The sequence below is a fragment of the Talpa occidentalis genome, unplaced genomic scaffold, assembly GCF_014898055.3.
Source record: "Talpa occidentalis isolate TD23 unplaced genomic scaffold, MPIMG_talOcc4v2.1 talOcc4.7, whole genome shotgun sequence".
NCBI classification, from domain to species: domain Eukaryota; kingdom Metazoa; phylum Chordata; class Mammalia; order Eulipotyphla; family Talpidae; genus Talpa; species Talpa occidentalis.
Window position 1 is genome coordinate 14,225,877 of NW_023605083.1, and position 18,194 is coordinate 14,244,070.

The window sequence follows — 18,194 nt, forward strand, 5'->3', positions numbered from 1 at the left end:
TATATGATAGTATTGACCATAAAATATTAATTATGAAGTATTTATAATTATAAAGTATATTGCCTGGCAAATAAGAAGCTCTCAATAAATTCTGACTATTTTATTAGTAACATTAGTATTTAGCTATTAGAATAAATGCATACTATTTGTATGACAGAATAGTATGAGTTGCTTACTATATTAGGTACAATACTCAATATCATGTTATGCTATATCATAACAATTTTCCTGTAAGTTGTTGCACTCCAGTGTGTGTAACCTCAGTACTGAAAATTTCCCAAGTATAATCATAAGCTAGAATTCTATTTTTAATTTATAGCCAGCATTTCCAAAACACAACATAGTACTAAATCCATTAATGAAATTTTCTAAATGACAACTATTTTATTATAGCCTCTTTACCCTGCTAAATATCTTTGCCACGTATATAGGACAGGAGAACAACTATTCCTAAACAAACTTCCCCTGCTCCTCAAACATACACTTACATAAGAATCAGAGAACAAAACACAAAACCTTTCAAAATCCAGAAGATACATGGAATTAACATCCAGAGAATAAATAAAATCGGATTTTTTTAAGTAAAGAGAGGAAGAAACAGAAAATGGAAAAACAATAGAAAAAAGAAGAAATTATAACTAGACCTACCTCCACTCAGTTTTCAACTACAAATAAAAATTCATATGAACATTTCCAATTCATATGAACGCACACTTGGAGTTGAGGCCCCAGAACCATGTTTCATTCCATCATTATAAACTGTTAGAGAAAAAAATTTATACCTTGGGCTCTATTCTCTGTTCAGAAGACACACATGATTCTCTCAAAGATCCACACATAAAGGAAATAAACAATTAGGCAGAGGATGTTTTCTTACCTTAACGGCTTCTCCAAGAGTTTGGTTTTTGTCAGCTTCTTCAGTAGAATGCAATTCAAGCCTGTAATTCAACTCCTGTAGTTGTTGTGCCTGTTCATTCAACAGCATTTGCGCCTGCTGTTCCCGAAGCAATGCATTATTCAGTTCCTCACATGCACTTTCAAACTTCTCATGGGTGATCAACTTCTGAGAAAAGAGGGAAAATGCAAGTTATAAGCTAACTGCATTGTTGTATCATTTAATCTTCAGAACTATATTCACTAACATAAGAACTATTATACAAACATTTCTAAAATGTCTGCTCCATGACAAAAAATACTGTTTTTCTTAAATTCATAAGTCAAGATAGAAATACCACTCTGTTTTTTCAAGCATAGCAGCTGTGCTTATAGAGTTATCATTTTTAGTCAAATAAAATCCCAGGAAACTTATTTCAAGCTCTAAATAAATCCATAAATGCTCAGTTTAAATCTCGATACATGAGCACTTTTTATAAAAAGTACGATTGTGGGAATTAAAGCCTTTAAATAGTTTCTGAATTTTTATATGTTTGACTAGAAGTCTATCATTCATGTCTCTCTGTCACATGTCTCCCACCCCCACCTTGGAAAGGCCTTGCCAGACCCACGCCTCCCCAACTCCTTTACCTAAAAAACCTAGTTAATTTAACTTTTCTCTTGTCCAAAGTCCAGCTCAATTCTGTTCACTCTTCTACAAGTAGATAGGATCCAACAAGTACAGCAAAGGAGAATGAGAGCAAGATGGTATATGAAAACAACTAAAAGGTGCTAATAAACTAAGAAAAGATTGTGGGAACTAGCTGTTAAAGAACTGCCCCTCGATGAACATGGTATTCCACAATGATGAAAGTACTGAATAATTTTTGGCAGGCAGGATTTTTTTTTTTAATGTTACAATTTTAGGCCAATTATGAAGAAGCTATTTTATTTTCTGCTATATACTTTGCCTGAAATTAATAAAAGACCAAGGTTGCAGGCAAACCCCTAATTTTTAGAGGACAGTAGGAAAATTTTTCTATTGAGTATGTCTTTAATAAAACAACCCTTTATCAACATAGTACAGACCCACTATAAGGAAGTGGCTAAATGTATGAATCTTGGAGTCAGACTACGCAGGTTCAAATCTGGTCATTTCCACATATTAATTGTGTGATTTGCGGCAAGCTACTTAGCTGCTCTGTGCCCAATATTCCTTTTTTATAAAATAAGGATACAAATAGTATTTAATTATTACATATATATGAAAAGGATAAGTAAATCAACATCCTAAAGTGTTTAGAGCCAGTGACAATATATGCTCAATATATGGTCATTAAATGTTAAAAATCATCACTTTGTAATTTCATAACTTACAATTATGTATCAAAATAATAATTGAAGGAATGTAGTATGTAATTTTTTACTTATTTCAATATTACCTCAATTTTATTTCTACCTACACTAATTATTTACTAGACATTATTCTTAGTTTTCACTCCAAGTCAATCATTCAACCAAGTTCCTTAAAAAGAAGATTCTGTCATCTTCCAACAACTTTCCTTCAAACTCTAACCTTCTCTCTAGAATCTAGAAATTGTATCCTGATTATTTCCAAACTAATCAAAGACTATATATTAATTTGACTTATTAATACTTAACCATGGACTAAAAAAATCACATTCTGTACAATGCCTAGATTTTTTCATACAAATTATAGGAGGTAACATATATAATCTTTCATATTTCAGGAAAGGCACTATTACCTAAGTCTAAATATAGTTGAGTACATTCTAAGTTTCAAATTGTATCAAATGACTGTCTCTTTCCATTTTGGCAGATCATCTCAAGATCCCAAATTCAGTGATTATATATTACTGAAAGTAAATCAAAAGGAGGCAGAGACACACTCCAAAGGAACTGGCTTTTAAAAGTATGGACAGATCTTTATGATTTACATATAATGGCAAGCAAAACAAAACAAAAAAAAAAAGAAAACAAATTAAATGTCTAGGAATAGGGGAACAATCAAATACATTTTGATATATCCATAAAAGGAATTCATTACCTAAGATGAAATAATAATAGAGGAAAGTGCTTATAATACATTACACATATAGACATATATCTCTTTATACACTGTACACACAAAATTATTCCAAAATACAACTGTACATAACAGCATACATATAGACCTATTTACAAAGAAAAATGTCAGGAACAAAACTCATCCACACTTAACAGTGATTGATTACGGATGGTAAGAGTGATCTGACTTTTCTTCATTTTACTTCTTTATATTTTTGTTTATGGTTAGCATAGATTACCTTGATAAGGGGGAAAATGAAACAGTTCATAACTTTTTCTCCTCGGAGGAAATAAGAAAAAACTGGTATCTTTAAACATTCAGTGGTAAGAAAACTATTACTTATCTCCAGTCAGAAGGGTAATTCATGATAACTTGACTAGCCTATTTTATAAAGATATTTTTGCCTTTTAAGATATAGCTATTTGAAATTACAATTAATAATGGCATTTTACATCAGTATAGGAGTAATAACAAAAGTATCTGCTGCTCTTCTTCCAAAGACGTTAAAACTGGAAATTCCAAACTAATCACTTCAAAGTATATTTAAATTTTAGTTAAACTTGCAAACCAAATTTCCTAAAGAAGGGGTTACTACTAAAAATAGCTTGCTACTACAGAAACAAATTTGATACTCATATATTTGTATTAACTATCACCAGTTGTATGATAATTTTAAAGGTTCAGAGTAATTTTTTAACTCTGTATTCATAAATCTACACTAAGAATAACAATGTTAATAACAAACCCAGTTGCAAATAGAATATCTGGATCTCTCCATTTTATTGTGCTACATATATCTACACATTTCGATCCTGACTAAATGTTATTTGGAATATAGTTTTTCTTATCTTAATTATCTTCTGCTTTCTTATGTAATACATATTAGGCAAATTAAACATTTCTTTGGGAAAATAATTTTATTTCATACTAAATAATGTAATTTACTCAAGATATTTAGTAGAAAAAGAAGAAATTCCACCACTCCCCACTCCAAGTATCAAGTTCCTCAACTGGCGGCACCAAATAATTTTTTACCATGTACCTGGAATTATATCTGCTTTAGCAGTTAATCTAGCTTAACTATAACTTAATTTTTTTCTGTACTTTCAGTCACATATACATTTTAATAAGGTTATGAGTTCTGCTGACACAGAACCATTATTTCTTTTAGGATTTGGTATAATTTTTTAAAATTGACATATAACTTGTATGAGTTTAAGGTGTAGGTGTTTATTTAACACATTAATATATTTCACACAATCACAGGATTAGTAAATGTCTCTGTCATGTCACAGAACAATTTCTTTTTTGTTTGGAGAACATTTAGATCTAGTTTCTTAGCAACATTAAAGTAAGTAATAGAGTACCGTTAGGGTAATTTAGGAGGTAAGTTTTCTGAAGAAAAAAAAAATCCTATTAATTGGACTTTGAATTATCTGAAAGAACAAACATAATATACATGTGTGTGCATATAAATATTATATACACCACACACAGACACATATACACATCATCAGAGGAGAGGTCACCAAAGCCATAGGATTTTAAATCATACTTACAGACTGCTTAAATTCATTTAATTGCATCTGGAGACCCTGGGCTTTGTCAAGCTCCTTTTTCATTTCATTCACATTTCTTTTAAATTCTGTGACTTCTATGCGCAGTGAGCGACGCTCTACTTCTGCTGCATGCAGTCTTTGTGTAAATCCAAATATTTGCTTCTGTAAGGATGCTGTACTTTTCTGTTAAACGAGTTAGAAGAGTTAAAAGAGTATAGTTTTATAAGTAGTAACTACACATTTACTAAGACATTAACATCTAGGACCCCTTTCCCAACCTCACTTAGGTCATACAGAGAACATATCCAACAGTATAGCCAAGTAATATCAGCTATTACTGAAACTTAGAGGTAAAAATTTTATTTTTTTATGTGACCACTAATTTGGCTTATATGAAATAAACAACATTAAAAAAAAATACCTCGATGGCTAGAAATAGAATTGACATTGTTTATGTCTCATACAATTGTGTTGCCATATACTTAAAGAAAATTCAATTCAGAATTCATGCCATAACTTTTATATTTTGCTATTTTTGCCACTTATTTGGAGCACTTTTACTTAGTTCATTAGGAGATTACATGATATCTGGATACTAAAAAACTAATTAAACTATGAATAAGTCTGATTCAGAATTAAATTTACAAGTCCTAAAGTCACCATTTACTGAAACTGCATACATACCAAAATGGGCACATGGCCATACAAACCATACTTTAGGGCCAACGTGTTTACTTTATGAAGTCCACGGGCCAGCCTCTGAACCAGTGAATCTTTTTCTACATATGAAATACTTCTGCTGCTCTGCAAAGGCATACTCTCCATTGCCAGACTAATTTTATCCATGAGTTTTGCAAAAGAACTCTTGGCAGCGCCTATGAGTAAATGTCCACAAATTCTGGAATTTGGATCTTCAAAGAAAAAGAAAAAACACACAAAAAACACAAATTTTTTCTTGTTCATATCACATCACTGTCAATCACAACACAAGGGAAATACTTTCCATTTATATAATTCCCATTCACCTGTAACAATTCATTCAAACAGTCCCCTCCCACCTATCCACTCAATAAAAATGCAGAAAATAACTCACTTAATAAAGCAATATACCTAGAGAAAATCTGCATGTATTTACAATGTCATTTACACTGAACACGGTGACACTAAGAATTCATCACTCTTTTCTTTGTTTTACAACCTAGCATAAATTCATTTTCTATTTACAACTACTGAAACTTGTTACCTTAATGTCATACTATTTATATTCTCGACAAGAAAATATAATTTGCCTATTCCAAGGCAATTAAAATTTTACAACTACAATTACTTATTTCCCCACAGGATTTCAGTAATCATCCCTCTCATATAATGGACTTAAGGTTCCAGCATATCCAACATGGCCTGCTTACTGCTAGATTCATCAGGTCTGTAATTAATAATTGTGTTTAATGTTGATAAATAAAATTGTCAGTGTTCTTTCTACTAATTGGTATTCCAGATAATGGTTAATAGGTTTATTTATGCCTTAATAAAAGTCATGTAATTTAGTTTTCTCTCTGCTGGGCAGGTCTTAATCTGTCATTACTTGTCTTATGATACTACTCGTAGAAAATGACAAGCATTGAAAGATTATTTAAATTCAATAGTATACCACTCTACATTTCAAGGGTCTCTGTTGTTGGAGTTAATTTAAGTCCTGTCTTTACATCAGCAGCACAAACGGCATATTTGGTCAGTCTTATTCAATAGAAACATGTTTTATAATTCCAAGAATATGTATGATTTGACACTAAAGACCAACAGTGACTGTAAAGTGATCAAACTGATTTTCTATGTCATAAAAAACCTTCTACCAAGGCCATTTTCACACACACACACACACACACACACACAAAATGAGCCTTGTTTTATTTATTTAAATCTTTAATGTGTAAAAGAAAATATAAATTTATAAATTTATAAAAGTCCCAAGTTGAAAACGAAATATTGTGAATTGGATGAAAACATAATATTCTCTACATAGCATTTATTTTTATCAATTATAGATACATTGACGCCTAAGAATATAATATAAACTTAATAATTCTATATACCATTCATTAACATACTCTCTAGAATCCCATAGACAGAAAATATACATTTTCTTTGTTAACAGATTCCTTAAATAAATAAGAAATGAAAAAGAATGGATCTTCATATGCCAATCAACATATAATGCAGAGTACTGAGTTAAAAAATTATTAAACTATTGTATGCATTTAATAGGTCACTATACAATAAATGAACAATAAAATTTAACATTCAATATAGCACACTATTCCAGTGCTTAACGTGTGTATGTTTCTCCAACCAGCTTGCAGCTCCATAACTGTGGCTCTTACATCTTAGTAAACTCTTTTTATCTTCATTGTGCCAGCCTAACATATATGGATATTTCTTTAACATTTATTGAATTAATTGTATTTCTTTTTACTTCCACAGCAGCTGTGACAAAACTGAATATAAGAATGCATTCAGTGATATAAAGAGAAATTCATATTCTTTCATGGTATGTTGAAAGTTACTCTTTTAAAAAATATATAAAGAATATTTTTAAATATTTTAAGAAATATGAAAGTAATAAAACTTTCACAGAAAAAGAGCCTTTAATGCAAAAACAATTAAATTTTAATGAGTGGCTTTTTACTCTGTCACAGCAACATGTTACTGGCCAAATACTCTACAGGGTGAAAACTAGTGACAATGTAACTGCACAAAGCATTCTTCTGAGTTTTTGAGCAGTGGGAAAGACAAACACAAGTTCCTGACTGCTGACTCTCAATGAATTGTAGAACAAGTACTAAATAATTTATACTTTTATCACTAAGAAGTGTTTTTACAAAATACTTCACATTATACAATATAGAGCACAAATTAATGAAGAAACAAAAAAAATCTGGTGATATACCTGTAAAATTATTTGTATGATACAGAAATAAGATTTAAAAAATAGGGTCATTAAAATTCCTCACATCTAAACTGTTTTAAATGTTTGACTTGTTACATGTAACAAATACTTGTTTATGTTAAATATATCTGTTAATGATATTTCCCCAACTTAGTAGCATGTGTCTTTCAAGATAGGAGATAAAGCTGTGTTCTGCAACTGCTTTTTCCAATAGAAGAAGCAATGAAGCACATCTAAATTCTCCAAAACAAATTGATAAAGAACTGTCTCAACCAGTTCTAAACCTGAGGGCTACAGACCATGGTAGTGGTGTAAGAAAAAAGTCAAAATTTTTATAATAATTAGTCTTTTTCCTGGTCCCTTATTTAGGTTTTCTAAATTCCTGCTATGAGTGAGACCATCAGGTATTTTACTTTTTCTTTCTGTCTTGTAATAAAGTAAAAATCAAAATCAACAAGCAACTATAAACCAGAGACACACTACAGGGAGAAGGGGGGAGAGGAAGGAGGGATTAGGACCAAAATAAGGGGGGGAGGGAATTGTATGAGGAATATAACCAAGATGAAAATGCTTACATTGTGCAAAAATGAAAAATGATGTAAAAAAATATAAAATTTAAAAATTAAAAATTAAAATTAAAAAAGTTATATGAGTTCCACAACTGTAGTAATTATTACCATTTTGACCTTTATCTAGCACTAAGTATATATACACAGCATGAATAATAAATGATCATGATGCTTTAACTAATAAAAGTACTTTAAAACATTTGAAGTCGATGCTACTAAAAATACAACTATTATATAAAGATAAGGAGAGAACAGTATACAATATGTTTTCTTATAAAAATAAAGCCTTCAAACACACAAAGATAGAAAAACAGACCTTCAACAAAAAGCAAGTAATGAGTATTATTTAATTAATATGGATGCAAATATGTAACTACTTAATTTAACAATATTCATGAATAATAATATGTACTTGGTAACATTTTGTCATCCCTAAAATCTCTATTTTCTTTGCCATCTCCCCTACATCCTGTTTTAAATATTTCTCCAGTATTTTCAGTTTTCTCTGTGATCATGGTCTTATGTCACTAACCTTATTAGAAAAGTCTCCCTACCATACTCCAGTTTTTCCCCCTCTTCAGTTTACCTCCACTATAGTAAAAGTGACTTCTGAAACACAAATAGAATAAAAAAAAACCCTGCTTTTAATTTTCACTAACTCTCTTTAGATCTAGGAGTGAAGTTCAGACTCCTTAAACATGGTTCAACAGGGCCTACATGAACCCTGCTTACTTTGCAGGAACATCTTCCAAAATCATCCTCTCTAGATAGAATAGAAACCCTTTCCAGTGACCCCAACACATCATAATCTTAAAGCAATAAACAGTGTTTATCTCCAAACTGCTAATAATTTGGGAAACAATATAAGTATCAGTTTTCAAACTCTGGAGCCAACATTATAATAAGATGTCTGTTTCTAAGCAAAATAAAACTGAAAGCAGTGGAGAAAACTACTTTAAAAAGTTATTAAAGAATTTATCTTATCTTATTTTAAAACAGAAAGAACAGTATGATTCTGGTAATAGAAGAGACAGAGTAATGGATTAGGCTGAAGAGACAGGAAATAGATCCCAGTACATGTAATAGTTTAATATATACTAAGGCCCGTATCTTAATTCAGTAGGGAAAGATGGATGACTGAATTAAAAAGTACTGGGGCTAGCTGGTCATCAGGCCATAAATAAAACTTAATCAGGGAGAGCTAAGCTTTGGGAACAACCCAAATGCCCAAAAATAGATGACTGGATCAAGAAGATGTGGTACATATACACCATGGAATATTACTCAGCATTCAAAAAAGATAAATACATGCAATTTGCAGCAACATGGATGGAGCTGGAAGGGATCATGCCCAGCGAAATAAGCCAGAAAGAAAAAGAAAAATACCGGATGGTCTCACTCATAGCAGGAATCTAGAAAACTTAAATAAGAGACCAGGAAAAAGAATAACTATAAGAAAGTAAAAATCAAAATCAACAAACAACTATGAACCAGAGACACTCTATGGGGGGTGGGGGGCAGGGAAAGGAGAGATTGGGTTCAAAATAAGGGGGTTGCAATTGTATGGGGAATATACAAATAAAATTAAAATTAAAAAAAAAAACTTAATCGCTTCCTATTTATACCAAAAATAATTCAGACAAACCCAAGATATACTGTAAGAATTGAAAATACTAGACTAAAATTAGAGCAAGACAATCTTGGGATAAGTCTAACCTTTCTAATTTCCAAAAGGAAAAGTATAAAGTAATTTTTGCTATACAAAATACTACAAACAAAATTAAAGTACAAACTGAAGAATAGTTTATATTATATACAGCAAAGTGCTAATGTGTTTGATAGTTTTTATAATTCAATAAATTTTTTTATAAATTCTATTTTTAAAGTTTTATAAATTCTATAAAATTATAATTTTATAATTCTATAAAAACAAACACACATTCCCACATATAAACATACGGAAATAACTGGTAAAGAATGTGAATGGGAGGGCCTCCCCGCTGGCGCAGTGGTTGAGCGCTGGGTTGCCAAGCTGCCCACAGCCTCTGCAGCGCTGGTTCGATCCCCGGCTGCTCCCCAGCCACCGGAGGAGGCTCCCACAGACCTCTCCTGCCGCCCGCTGCTCCCCTCAGCACTGTTCTTCAGTCCTTCTGCCTGCTCTGCTCCCCGCTCTGGCTCTGGTGAATTCTCTTACCCTCCCGCGCTTCTGACTGTACCCAGTGCTTGTATAAATAAATAAATAAATAAATAAATCTTTAAAAAAATAAAAAAAAGAATGTGAATGGGCATAAAACAAATGAAAAGATAGCAATATAACAATCAAAAATTGCAAGTAAGTAGTAATGTGGTTTCTTTTGAGTTTCAAATTGATATAGATGAAAAAATACTTATAAAAATTGTGTGCCAAAGGCATTCTGAGGAAACCAGAATTCTCAGTACTGTTCAAGAGCATGTACTATAAAGCAACTTTTATGAAAAGCAAATCTGTGGTACTTTTCCAATGAAATATATACAATCTCATTTAGAAAGAATTTATTCAAGGGAATATTTGTTGTAAGATGGTTTTAGGCACAAACATTTTAATTACAACATGTTTGTTATAGTATTGCTTAAAATGAAAAAATATGGAGAAAATGCCAATATCAATTAATAGGAAATTCATGGAGTAAATTATGATACATACATACAATGGACTAGTACAATACAATGAATGCTGTAGACCTACTTTATTGATAAGGAAGAGATTTATCATCCATTATGTAGTAAATACTGGAAAGCCACATAGACATGAAGAGCACAGAAGCTCGACTGAATGAATGAACAATTACCAGGTGCAAAGTTGTCCTAATCTTTGGCCAGCTAAATTGCACCAGCATGCTGGGAAAACTGGGTCGCTACATGCAAAAGAATGAAGCTTGACAACTACCTCACACCATACACAAAAATCAACTCAAAATGGATTAAAGAACTAAACATAAGACCTGAAACCATAAAATACATAGAAGGAAATATAGGCGAAACACTACGGGATTTGCACATCAAAGACATCTTTACAGACACATCACCCAAAGCAGTGATAGTGAAGGCAAAGATAAACAGCTGGGACTACATCAAATTAAAGAGCTTCTGCACAGCAAAAGAGACAATAACAAAAACAAAGAGAAACCCCACCAACTGGGAGAACATTTTTGCATACAACACTAATGATAAAGGACTGATCACAAAAATCTGCAAAGAGCTGATGAGACTCAACAACAAAGAAAATAATCCAGTCAAAAAATGGGCAGAAGTGCTAAAAAGAAATTTCTCTGAAGAGGAAATGCAAATGGCCAACAGGCATATGAAAAAATGTTCAACATCACTTGTAATCAGGGAAATGCAATTCAAAACTACAATGAGATATCATCTCATACAGTGAGAATGGCACGTATCAAAAAAACTAGCAACAATAAATAAACGTATTATTAATTTATATTCTACAAACCACTCCAAGGAACACCCAAAGATACAGTAGCAAAATGTCAACTTCTTTCAAATTTTAGAGCAGTGAATACTCTGGTTTAAAAATCATAATACCAAAAAGGAAATGCAAATGGCCAACAGGCATATGAAAAAATGTTCAACATCACTTGTAATCGGGGAAATGCAAATCAAAACTACCTTGAGATACCATCTTACACCAGTGAGAATGGCACATATTAAAAAAACCAGCAACAACAAATGTTGTCGAGGATGTGGAGAAAAAGGAACTCTCCTATTGGTGGGAGTGCAAACTGGTCCAACCACTATGGAGAGCTGTCTGGAGATTTCTGGACCTACTAAACATAGAGCTTCCATATGATCAAGCAATTCCACTCCTACATATTTACCCAAAGGACACAGAAACATCAATTCCAAAGAGCACCTGCACCCCTATGTTTATAGCAGCACTGTTTACGATAGCTAAGCTTTGGAAACAACCCAAATGCCCAAAAATAGATGACTGGATCAAGAAGATGTGGTACATATACACCATGGAATATTACTCACCATTCAAAAAAGATAAACACATGCAATTTGCAGCAACATGGATGGCACTGGAAGGGATCATGCTCAGCGAAATAAGTCAGAAAGAAAAAGAAAAATACCGGATGGTCTCACTCATAGCAGGAATCTAGAAAACTTAAATAAGGGACCAGGAAAATGAATAACTATAAGAAAGTGAAAATCAAAATCAACAAACAACTATGAACCAGAGACACTCTATGGGGGGTGGGGTGGGGGGGAGGGATTGAAGTCAAAATAAGGGGGTTGCAATTGTATGGGGAATATAAAAATAAAATTTATTTAAAATAAAATAAAATAAAATAAATTGCACCAGCTTCTATGTGTACACCAAGACAGTGATTACATGCCAAGTATGTTATGGATCTCATGATTTCTAATTAGTAAAGAAAACCATAAAGTATATTTGGAGATAGCTACAATAACTGTATTACAATATGACAATATTTGAAATTATTGAACAAAAAGCAATAAAAAAAGAAATCTTTGTTACCTTGGACAATGAATAGGTAGATGTGACTGGCAGCACAAAAGATAAAGAAAATGTTCTTTGTATTTTCCCATATACATCTAGTGTACATACTTTTAAAACTCAATTTACAGTTAAATAAGTATATTTATTGTATGTAAAGTATAACCCAATATATTTTATTTAAAGCAAAAAGACAAAGAATGTTATGCCAGATACTATCAAGAATAGTTATTCATTTATCAAATGGCATCACTTTTTATTTTTAAACTACAAGACAAATTCATAGTCCTATGGACTATGGACTATCATAGTCCAAGGATATTTGTATTTCTCAGATGTTTTTGGTTTTTCTTTAATGACATCTGAATCCTGTAACCCAAACTTAAGCACAAGTGTATAGGCCATCACAATTGATTTTTTCAACATCACTCCTGCCTCAAATATGCTTCCACTTTTGTTTACTTAATGGGTATCATATAATCATAATTTACAAATATCTATAGGCTTCCATAATACAATATTTCTAAATACATATAAAATACTTTAGTATAATTAACACTAACAAATGCATTCTAAAACAGTTTGACACTACAATTTTATAGTTGTAAACACTCAAGAATCAATTATCAGTCAAAAATCTTAAAATTATGATAGAAAGATACATCTTAATTTTAAAAAATCTGTTCACTGCAAAACTCAACTACTCTATAGTTGAAATTTTCATAATAAATATTAAAAATATGGGGAAAATGCAAGCGTACTAATAAAATTACAAAATAAAAGAAAACTCAGTAAATTAAGCATAGCTCCCAAAAATAGATGTTAGTAGTTAAAGTACTAGAAACAATACAGGTCATATTGTACTTGTTTCAATTTCAGATATAAATGAAGCTGCATAAATAACAAAGTTCTAAGTCACTCTTCTCAAACTACTGTTCATATAAGTCAAATGAAGATCTCATTAAATGCACATTCTGAATGAACAGCTCTGGACTGGAGTCTGAGACACATTCCCAGTTAGTGGAGATGCTGCATCTCCACAGATCCTTCTTGGAGAAGCAAGGCTCTTTCTATTGTCAGAATTCAATAGAGTCTTAAAGCTTTTAAATATAGACCAACAAATAGTTATTAATACAAACATCTTTCTTATTGCCTTGAAGTTTTCCTAAGTATGAAACCTTAAGGTTACGCTGAATACAACCTTTTTTTTCACCTGAAAAAGTTGCTATGACCTCTAGAAAGTTAACTCAAAGTATAATGAAAGAAAGTTGTGAGTAGAAATAACAGGGCATGTGTAATTGGGGGAATCTCTCTTCTAGATAATTTAGGTTCAATTATATAGGAAATGTGCAACAAAATGAATAAACATTCTGCTCATATCTATCTATCCCTATATTTGTTCAGAGATATTTCAAAGCAAATCAGAACAATTGTTTCTATCTTGAGAAATTCAATCTGGACCAGACATATCAAAATGTTCAGCTTTCTAAAGAATTCTGTAGTCCATTCCCATAGTGATTGATATTCTAGCCCTTCAGTGAAAGTAACGTTCTCCCCTGTTTGAGGTAAATGATCTCTTGCAGGCACACCATTTGGATACCTGGAAGAGGTAATTTATCTCAAGTGGGCAAACACTTTAATGAAAGCAAGAAGGTTGCCACCTGTCCAGTATTTACAGAGGCAACATGGAAACTGGGGTCTTTGCCCACTACCTATAAATACATCATCAAAGTTTAGGGATGTAGCAGAGCAGCCACCTTTAGCACTTTCCTAGCACTCAAGCTACATTACTGAACTTCCAGTTTCATGAAAAGATATAAAATAACATAGCAGATCACTTACTACTGGTACATACATACACATAAAGAGCTAAAACAACAAACATTCACTGCACTCTTATATAGACAAGATACTTGGTTAAGTAGGTTACATTTACTCTTAGTAACCCTAGGCACTGGGGAATTGTCTCAGTTAAATGTTACAGATGAAGATAATGAAGCTTTTTCAAGTTTTCTGAGTTGATCAGTATTCTTCTATAAGACAATAAATGGAAGTAATTTTTGAAAAACTGAATCCTCTCTAGCAAGACATTGTTGATTAACTGATCCATTCACCTACAGACTTCCTTCACTTTTGCCAATTTACAACTAACCAGCTAGGTATAACCATGGGATCCAGGTAGGACCAACAAAATAATAGCAGAAGCCTTTGTAGGGGATTTTAGGAAGTTTTTGCCTTCCTGATATAAAAGGATATAGTCCAGCAGCCACATGCTTTAACATGTTTAACAGATATAATTCACATACATTTCTTTCTTAAGATGTAATTCATATACAATTCCCCCATTTAAGGTGAACTAATCAATAACTTTTAATATTTTCAGAGTTATGCAACCATCACCACAAACAACTATTTAACATTTTAGTCAGCCCAAAAGGAAACTCCATATCCATTAGCAGTCACTTCCCATCACCCCCAACTGACTCCCCAGCCTTAGGCAGCCACTGATCTACTTTATGTCTGTAGATTTGCTGATCTGTACATTTCAGATAAATGGAAGCATTTACCTAGCTGGTTAGTTTCTTTAACTTAGCATAATATTTTCAAGGTTCATCCATGTTGTAGTGCATATTAGTACTTCATTTCTTTTTACAGCCCAATATTTTAACATTAGGATATCTATCCATTCATCAGGAGATGAACATTTGGGCTTGTCTCTATTTTGGGGCTATTATGCATAACACTACAATGAACATTTATGCACAAACTTTTGTATGAATGGATGTTTTCATTTCTCTTGGATATAGACACCTGGTAGGGGAATTGCTGGCTTATAAGACAATTCTGTGTTTAAAATTTTGAGGGCCTGCCAGACTCTCTTCCAAAGCAACTATATCATTTTTCTTCCCTCCAATAATGCATAAACACCTCCATACTTTGTCCTTTTCTCTTCCTTCCTGTCCAAACACAATCTTGATGCCTGAAAGTAGAGTAGACAGCTTAAAACTAAGAGACACAAAAAGATGTTAAGGATGACAGAGCAGAAATACAGTCTGGATTTCTACCTATCTCCAGACTTTTTATTGTTTGGGAGAAAAGACTCTGTATCATTAAGCGACATTAAGTGGAGTCTTCCATTAATTACAAAGACAATAAACCTGTGATATTCCCCAAACACATAATGTCACTTTGTGGAGAATTTTTCCCTTGATCTTTATTTTTTTTTAAGATTTTTTGTATTTAAATTTTATTTTTATATTCCCCATACAATTACAACCCCCTTATGTTGACCCCAACCCTCCTTTCCCCACCCCCCACTCCCATAGAGTGTCTCTGGTTCATAGTTGTTTGTTGATTTTGATATTTTCTTTCTTATAGTTATTCTTTTTCCTGGTCCCTTATTTAAGTTTTCTAGATTCCTGCTATGAGTGAGACCATCCGGTATTTTTCTTTTTCTTTCTGACTTATTTCGCTGAGCACGATCCCTTCCAGCTCCATCCACGTTGCTACAAATTGCATGTGTTTATCTTTTTTGAATGCTGAGTAATATTCCATGGTGTATATGTACCACATCTTCTTGATCCAGTCATCTATTTTTGGGCATTTGGGTTGTTTCCAAAGCGTAGCTATTGTAAACAGTGCTGCTATAAACATAGGGGTGCAGGTGCTCTTTGGAATTGATGTTTCTGTCCTTTATATACTAACTTATGTTTTTTTTTTTTTAATTAGAGTTATATGTGATGTATGACACATCACACTGTCTTGAAATTTTAAGATAAACTGATATGTTTTAAATTGATTTACTCTAACTTTTTATGGAATTTCTTCATTATTACTTAGGAAATGTGATAAATTTTAGTAATGACCAATATTTGAACTAAGAGACCTAAGCAAACTGGTAAACAAAAACTATTCTAAACATTTTACAAATCAACTCATTTAGTCTTCTAAACAATACTACCTATTCCCACTTTACAAATAAAGAAACTGAGGCACAGAGAGCTTAAAAAACTTCCCCATATCATAAGGCTAGTGTCAGAACCAGTATTCAAAATCAAGCAGAATCTCTTCTTAACGTATATTGTGTCGCCTCCACTATACAGAATGTTAATAGTTTTAGACTAGAAAATTAATAATTAACAGTCTAAAAACATACAGGTAGACAGTGTTCACTGCTCTTTGCCATTTCGTGGTGAAATGGGTGGTAAGGAAACAATTTTAATTTTTTAACCTTTATTGAGTCTTTATAACAAACCAAGCTCGGCTCCATGCACTTCACATTGAACGTTTTTCCCCAAAATTATGTTTCTTGAGGTGAAGTAGTTTACATCTTTGTATCTGCTCCAGGGATTATAGGTTCAGACCTCCCCAAATGTGTATTTCCATGCCCTGCCACCACCAGTGCCCAACAATCCTCTACCATGTTCCACTGGGTTCTTCCCCTCTCCCACTCTCACCTACCAACACCCCCCCCCAGTTGCCTTAGTTTTGGAGTCAGATATTAAGAGTTTACTACTGGTTTGGTTTTGACTGACCCTTTGTTATGTTTTCTACATTCCACATATGAGTGAGATCATCTGGTATTTGTCTTTCTCCTTCTGACTTATGTCAATTAGCATTACCCTTTACAATTTCTTTAGCATCCACGCTATGTCAGGTATTGTATAAAATATCCAACAAGTTTTGTTGCACTAAATCCTCATAATAACCAAGAAGGTAAAGAGTCTGAGGCCCAGCAGAGTTAAATAACTTGCCTAATTTTCACAGGTGAATATAAAATCAAACATGACTCATTCAAAGGTTCCTTCTACATACAATGATTATTTAGGTTAGTCATATACTTAAACTATAAACTCAACATGACTATATAAGCTGCTGTGGTTTTACATTTATTAACCCCATTATTATCTATCAATAACCACTCATACACTTTTCCCATCTTTTCTGTTAAAATATCTGAAATTTCCACTAACAGCATACACTTAAAAATGAAAACACGTTGCCTGCAAGAGAGAATATGTTTATCTTTCATGCTGTTTTGAACAGAATTATTCTATAAACCCAACAATTACCTCAATTAAAAATAAATTAAAAAAATAAACCCAGCTGGTCAGCTCCACAGAATGTTTATACTACCACTTTGTACGAGTTGTGCGATACTCAATTATCTACTTGTCCCAACCATAACCTTTCAATACTCTTTAAGAATTTGATACATCACTCATTCTCCCTCTCTAACTAACACTTGCTTTGTCTTCCTTAAGAGGTGTTCTTTAGCCAACATTTAAAACCTTCCCTAAAAATACATTTCCCTGAGCTTGCTATTTCTCCAAGCTATTAGAGGTGCAACCAGGTCTAACATCAAAGGCAGCTCTGTTCTGAGGTAAGGAAGCACTTAAAGATACCACTCTTAGTCTACATTCTTGATAGGTCTCACATATATATATACTTTTATCGAGATCTCAGTAACCACGGTGTCAATATTTTAACTTAAAAAGGCTGCAAGGGGCCACTTTTCGAAAATGTATTCAAGGTTGGGATCACTGTTGCCTACCTTTATAAAACATCTACAATCTGATACAATACCAATCAGCCATCTTTTCTCCAACTACTCTCCAACATGGCTACAAAAGAAAATATA

The 18,194-nt window shown here is 32.6% G+C and overlaps 1 protein-coding gene across 7 annotated transcripts in view; it reads right to left on the bottom strand.

The window, feature by feature from the left end:
* Positions 1–18,194, bottom strand: part of CCDC171 (coiled-coil domain containing 171) — a 255,246-nt gene that overhangs the window by 112,518 nt on the left and 124,534 nt on the right. For all 7 annotated transcript variants that reach the window (XM_037495466.2, XM_037495468.2, XM_037495465.2 and 4 more), the window contains exons 20-22: positions 5,206–5,432; positions 4,522–4,704; positions 878–1,063 (exon numbers count right to left, since the gene is read on the bottom strand). In XM_037495466.2, coding sequence (XP_037351363.1) covers positions 878–1,063; positions 4,522–4,704; positions 5,206–5,432 — 596 coding nt within the window. The remainder of the gene's footprint in view (positions 1–877; positions 1,064–4,521; positions 4,705–5,205; positions 5,433–18,194) is intronic.